Genomic DNA, 7,022 nt, shown 5'->3' with positions numbered 1-7,022 from the left:
GGTTAGGGTTTCCAAGGGAAGCTGCATGCATGGCACATGAATACTTAGAGCACCCACAGAATAGATGGCACCAGAGATTTGGTGCACAAGTTGGTACCCAGGCGATCATTCTGTTAGTCGTTGCACTCCAGTTAAGGGAAGTCCCATGTGCCAGATTATGCTAAGATTGTGTAATAGTGGCGCAAGGACATTTTCCAAGGAACCCTAGATATGGGTAACAGAACAGAGGTTAACCCTAGTTTCAACCTATATGAAAGGTGCTAAGAGCCCTAGCAAGGTACACAGTTTTTTTAGACTGAAACTACTTTATACACTTAATGTTTCTTTGCCCTAATACTGACTTGAGCGTCGGAGTGCAAAAGGTCGTCAAGACACCCTTTGTCTTTACAGGTGAGAGATTCTTCGATCAAGGAAGTTCGATTCTCAGGTGAAGATAGGAGGAACAGGAACTGTCGTTCGAGTCAACCGACGAGCGAATCAACCGACGATAACATAAACCTTTCAACAATTTATCAACAATAGTTGTTATATAAATTAGTTATTTGACTTTCATATAAGCACAAATATCTTTAACAATATTTGAAACACAAATATTACAACAATATATACTTTAATGAGTTATATATAGATGGTTTTTATAATATATTTATCTTATTCTTTTAGTTTTTTAACATCTAATATGTAAATAAAATCTATATTTATTTCAATCTGTATTAAAATATGTATTCTTTTGGTTTTGTAATTATTGTTTGGTATACATTTTTTACTTTTACTTCTTTTATCTTAATAATCATTTACCAAGTTTTTAGTAGATTATCCATAAAAGTTGAAAATGCTTTTATTGTATAATTATAATAATAATTTTTAAATCTTTAGACATTTTTTGAAATTTTAATTTTTACTGTGATGAAAATTTACAAGCGGTTTCTATTATACAATACAATTTATAAAAATTAATGAAAAGTGAAATTATATTTTTAATTTTTTGTTATGATAAATAAACAGAGATACTGAGACACGTATTTCCACTGATATGAATATAAAAAGTGCAGTCTATGGGAAGAGGTTGAGGTAGAATATATTGTGTAGAGTTTTTACAGGTTAATTGGGGGTGTCTACGGATAGGCATTTTATCCGAACTCAACTCTTGTTGGGAAAGATTGAATGGCGTCAACACTTATCTTCTCCTGTCCCTCCTTGTGTTCTTCTTCTTCTTCTTCATTTTTTTCCACTTCTGTCAAATTCTCCTCAAACACCAAAACAATTTCTCTTCCGTTTCCTGGAAACAAAACCCCTCTTCCCACTCCTTCTCCTTCCCTCCCAATTCGAAGGCGCTTCAATGTCATTGCCATGGCTCCCCCTAAACCTGGTGGGAAGGCCAAGAAAGGTAAGCTTAATTTTTGTTTAACCTCATTCTCGCTCCTCTGAATTTTTGCTTAATTTTCTGTTGGGTGGTGCAGTGGTTGGAGTTATAAAGCTGGCCCTTGAAGCTGGGAAGGCTACACCCGCTCCTCCCGTTGGCCCTGCTCTTGGATCCAAGGGTGTCAATATTATGGCTTTCTGCAAGGATTACAATGCTAGAACCGCCGATAAGCCCGGTTATGTCATTCCTGTCGAGATCACAGTCTACGACGTCAGTTCTTAGCTCTCAACTTATTCTCATTTTCCCCGTCGCCAATCTCCATTTACACGTGTTTTCCTTCTGTAGGATAAAAGCTTTACTTTCATATTGAAGACCCCACCTGCTTCGGTTCTACTTCTTAAAGCCGCTGGTATGTTCACAACCATCCACTGCCTCTAAACTGTTTGATATTATGTTTCCCTCAGTAGCATAATCTGTTGCTGCCAATCACAATGATTTGTTTATGCTTTCTTTTATTTCAAGACAGACTGGGAAGGAATCATCTATATTATCTTAATTCAACCCTATTCTTTCTCAGTACCAAGTTTCATCGTGTTTCTTAGATCGTATGTGATTAAGGAACACTGAATTTTCTTACTTTTCCTCTGCTTGAAATTAAGTGACCTGGCACATTATTGATTTACAAACCGATTCAGTTTCCTGCTGAATTGCCTTGGATTGGATTTGGAACATATTACCCTAGTTAAAACAGTTGGTTGACTTAAACGTCCGTACTAATATTTGAAATTGAGTATTATACACCGAGGTTTTGTTAATTTCTACATCCTTTGACTACTATGGACTCACGAGGTGCTTTTAATGGTTTGAGAACTCTGTGTAGCCGTTAAAATCTGTCTATACGGACTATGAAACTTCGTTTGCCTTTCTATTTGTGGAATTTTATTTACAGTATATACTCATGATTGACTTCAAAGATAGATGTCGATGGTTGTAATAGCATTCTAGCACAAAATTTGTTTTACTTGGGTGGCTGAAATTCAGTTTTTTGAGTGAATAGTCCTTGTTTTACTTATAATAAACCTGAACAAACAGAATGCAAGAGAGATATGTTACTGTTATTGATTTGATAGAGCATCACTCAAAGCTTATTGTGTTTTTCAATGAATCAATGTTCAAAGTTCCAAACCGTCTAACTTGAAATTGCTATTTAGGAGTGGAAAAGGGTTCAAAAGACCCCAAGGGGGAAAAGGTAGGAAAGGTCACAATTGATCAATTGCGTACAATTGCTGCTGAAAAGCTGCCGGACTTGAATTGCTCGACTATAGAATCAGCTATGAGAATTATAGCTGGCACTGCGGCAAATATGGGGATTGTGGTTGATCCTCCAGTTCTTGAACCCAAACAGAAGGAATTGGTGTAGTAAAGTTTTTCGGTTTGGCCAAATGTATGACGGTCCTTGTGCCTAACTTTTTTGCCTGTACAAAATCACGCAGGACATTGTTTAGTAAACTTATTTTGTATTTAAACAGCAAACGAAACATTTCTTTTAGTTATTTGGTATTGCATGAATGATATTTAAATGCATGCGTTTTCACTATGGGGTGCCATCATAAAGTTGACAAGTCATTAGTATAAACTCAAATTGGTGCAGTCTACTGTGTATGACTATTTTAACATGTACCGATGCACATAAGAGTGTGCACAATAATTTTTGTGACTCATGGCCTATGTATTGTACTTTATTTTATTTTATTTTTCAATTTGCACGTTAGTCTTGCAGTAACAGAGGAGTTCAACGTTGATTTCGAGATTGGCCACTTAGAATGGCAAAGAATTGGTGTTGCTTGTGGTTGTAGTAGAGAACAAAGTTAACATAGATGACACAGGTGGATGAACTTGTGAAGAGGGTGTGGTGAGGTTTGAGATGTTAATGCGATAGTCAAAATGTCATATTTAGTGGATCATCAAATATATACCATATGAGAATTAAATACATTCATGTTAGACTACACTTTATTAAAACAGATTGATTTTTTTTTAGAATAAAGGAAGATGATGCGAAAGTTCTTCCACGATTTAGAGTCTTGTAGATGATGATTTGCCTCCATTGTCTTGATGAATTTATGTTATCTCTATATATACATAATACATTTTATTGAGATATTCTTTATATGTAGAACCTTTTATTATAATAGAGTTTTATTTCATTCTTATTGTGTTTTACTAGTTATTGTTACGGGAAACCAACAAAAGTAACTAAATTTTAGTTACATTGAAAAAAACAACTTTAAAAGCATTATATAAATATGAGAGTTTATTGTAAGGTATAAGAAAATTGATGAAGTTAACAACATTCACGACTGTTTTAATAGAAAAAATATAAAAAAAAACAGTTATAATAAGTCATGTAAAAAATTCTTAAAATAATGTCTCTTAGGAATGAGAGTTATCAACATATGAGATCTTGTGGAGGGTGAAAAGTTAAGAAGAATGGAGTTATTCAGTCAACCGAGGCTGTTAGATAAAAAGTTGGAATCTCTATACAGGCAAAAAGCCAGATCAAACTGGTTTAAGCATGGAAATTCTAACTCCAAATTTTATCACTCTCTTATTAGGTGGAGGAGAAGATCAGGAATGAAGTTAAAGGTGTCAAATTAGACAATTAGTGGTGCCAAGAACTAGAAACTTTTTGCAGGGAAGCAAAGCGAGTGTTTGAGCAAAGGTTCATTGGCCACTCCTGACCTTGGTGTTAGTCTTGGATCTGTGGACTTCAAGTCTCTTCCCGAGGCGATTAGCTTGAGTATGGTAGATGGTTTTCTTGAGGTGGAAGTAAAGGTTGCAGTGTGGCTGTGTGAGGAATCTAAGAGCCCGGGTCCAAATGACTTTAATTTCAATTTCATTAAGAGCAATTGGGAGACCTTAAAGAAGGACATTATGGAAGTTGTGTACTTGTTTCAAGAATCGGGGAGCTTCCCGAAGGGTTGCAATTCGCCCTTCATTGTTCTTGTTCCTAAAGTGAAAGACCCTATTATGATTGATCAGTTCAGACCAATCTCTTTAGTGGGAGCCCTTTATAAGATCATCACTAAGGCGATGTCGTGCCGTATCAAGGATGTTCTGCCTCTAGTTATTGATGATGTTCAGTCAACTTTTTTGAAAGATAGGAGAATGTTAGAAAGTGTTCTGATGGCCAATGAGGTGATTGAGGAGGTACGGAGAAGTCGGAGGAGTGAAGTGTGTTTGAAGGTGGACTTTGAAAAGGCGTATGACTCGGTTAGGTGGAGCTTTTTGTTGGATATGTTACATAGGATGGGGTTCCACAACAAATGGATCAAGTGGGTGAAAGGTTGTTTGGAGTCGGCAAGTGTCTGTTTTGGTTAACAGTAGTCCGATGGAGGAGTTTAGACCATCTAGGGGGTTGAGGCAAGGCGACCCTTTGGCTCCATTTCTTTTCCTTATTGTAGCAGAAGGTTTGGCTGGTCTAGTACGCAAAGCTATTAAGGAGAACCTATTAAGAGGTGTGAAGGTGGGGAGAACTGAGATTGAATGTTGTATGTTACAGTTTGTTGATGACACTCTGTTTATGTGTGAAGATTCCTACTCCAATATCTTCACAATTAAGGCGATTCTCAGGGTTTTTGAGCTGGCTTTTGGTCTCAAAGTTAACTTTCATTAATCAAAGCTGGCAGGTATTAAGGTTGAAAGGAATTCTCTAGAGACCTATGCAAGAACTCTTAACTGTGGCGTTATGCAGATCCCTTTTAAATACCTAGGGTTACAAGTAGTTGGCAATTCAAGGAAGGTGCAGTTTTGGGAACTAGTCGTTGACAAAGTTAAAGCTAGACTCTGTGCTTGGAAGGGGAAATGCTTGTCACTAGCGGGTAGAGTATGTTTGATTAAATTGGTCTTAACCTCCATACCCCTGTTTTATCTCTCTTTCTTTAAAGCTCCAACATCAATTTGTGACAAAATATATAGCACTCAGAGGACATTCATTTGGCCTGGGACAATGATCACAAACATATATCTTGGGTTCGTTGGGAAAATGTGTGTAAACCAAAGGAGGAAGGGGGTTTGGGGGTCAAGGATATTAGAATGTTTAATTGTACCTTGCTAGCAAAATGGAAATGGAGCCTGATGAGCGAGGAAAAGGGGAAATGGAAAGAGATTTTGGTATCCAAGTACTGTACTGGTGCAGTAAGAAGTCAAGACTCTGGTAACCGTCATTCTTGGTGGTGGAGAGATCTATCTAAGGCATGTGGTGAGGGAGAAGGTGATGGATGGTTCCAAAAATCTATTGCTTGGAAAGTTGGTTCCGGGGATAAAGTCAGATTTTGGGAAGACGCCTAGATGGACAACAACAAGCTTATATCCTTGTTTCCCAGGTTGTTTACCATCTCCTTGGATCAAGCTAAGACAGTGGGCGAGGTAGGTTCTTGGGAGGCTTTAGGATGGAACTGGAGGTTAAGGTGGAGAAGGCCTAGATTCAATTGTGAAAGCTCTATGGAGGGAGAACTGCTCAATCTCATTACAGGAAAGAATTTGAGTAAGGAAACCGAGGATGCTATCGTATGGAGTGGGGATCACAACGGTGTTTTCTCTGTGAAATCTGCATATCTGACTTTGTGTAACTAGTCCAATGGTAACTCGCACGATGTTTTTACTCTCTTGTGGCAAGCTAAAGCGATGCCCAAAGCTTTATTTACCGCATGGAGGATTTTACTTGGAAGGCTTCCAACTTATGATAACATCATTCAGAGAGGTATGGTTGTCAACTCCTCTCTTTGTGCGCTCTGTAAAGCAGCAGAAGAATCATCCCAACATCTTTTTCTGACATGTGTCTATGCACAACGTGTCTGGTCTCTATGTCTTAGATGGATAGGTTTCTTGTTTGTCCAGCACAAGGACCTAATAAACCACTTTGAGAGATTTCACTTAGCTCATTTTACTGCTAAACAGAATCAGGTCTGGAAGGATATTTGGGTTGTGGGATCAGGAAACTTGGCTGTTTTTAAACAAGGGATAGCCAATGCTGAAGAAATCTTTCATTCAGCTCAACTATCAGCGTGGTTAAGGTTGAAGCATGGGGCCTCTCCCTTTAGTTTTGCTTTCTCAGATTTGGATTCTCAATCCCGGCCAATGCTTGCAAGGTTGCTGATGTGGAGGATGGTTAAGTGCATTTTCTCTTCCTGTTGCGTAGAAGGTACCTGTGGTAGATGGGAGCTGGATGCTGGGTGGTTACTTTAGTGTCTGGAAATGTAAGAATTCAAAGCAGTTTTGTTGGTTTTGAAGCATCCACATTGGTCCGCTGTCCAAGTTTTGGGAGGCCTTGCTGGATCAAGTGCATCTGGGATGCTGGTTCGGTGGAGGGAAGTGCTGGGCAGGGAGAAATTGTTTTCTATCACAGTTTGAACAGAAGCAGGGTAATGCAGGCAGGGACAATCTGTTTTTTTTTCACAGCTTTGAAGAGTAGCAGAAGGGCCTGAAGCTGTGAAGGAGCAGATGTGTTGCTATCTTGGTATGCAGGTGCTGTGTTTTTATTTGTAGCATTGTGCAGTATATATGGTGGACCAAAGGTGTTATCTTTTAAGGAGCGTGAAGATTCAAAATTGTAAATTCACTTTGGGTTTGGAGGGCTGGATGGAGGTTTCCGAAGTAC

At 38.3% G+C, this 7,022-nt stretch overlaps 2 protein-coding genes across 2 annotated transcripts; both read left to right on the top strand.

The window, feature by feature from the left end:
• The first annotated feature begins 1,027 nt into the window (after positions 1 to 1,027).
• PRPL11 (plastid ribosomal protein l11) lies at positions 1,028 to 2,957 on the top strand. Its single transcript, XM_068638343.2, has 4 exons — positions 1,028 to 1,387; positions 1,461 to 1,633; positions 1,709 to 1,772; positions 2,575 to 2,957. Exons 1-4 carry the CDS (start codon positions 1,165 to 1,167, stop codon positions 2,781 to 2,783), a joined length of 669 nt encoding a protein of 222 aa, XP_068494444.1. The 5' UTR covers positions 1,028 to 1,164; the 3' UTR covers positions 2,784 to 2,957.
• Positions 2,958 to 6,049: 3,092 nt separating this feature from the next.
• On the top strand, positions 6,050 to 6,610 carry LOC150026289 (uncharacterized). Its single transcript, XM_090303796.1, has one exon. The coding sequence runs from the start codon at positions 6,050 to 6,052 to the stop codon at positions 6,608 to 6,610; it is 561 nt and encodes a 186-aa protein (XP_090159922.1).
• Positions 6,611 to 7,022: the final 412 nt, after the last annotated feature.

Source organism: Phaseolus vulgaris, chromosome 6 (assembly GCF_051622355.1).
Source record: "Phaseolus vulgaris cultivar YP4 chromosome 6, ASM5162235v1, whole genome shotgun sequence".
Lineage (NCBI taxonomy): Eukaryota > Viridiplantae > Streptophyta > Magnoliopsida > Fabales > Fabaceae > Phaseolus > Phaseolus vulgaris.
Note: the sequence above shows the minus strand (reverse complement) of the source record. Positions and strands in the feature narration are given on the sequence as shown.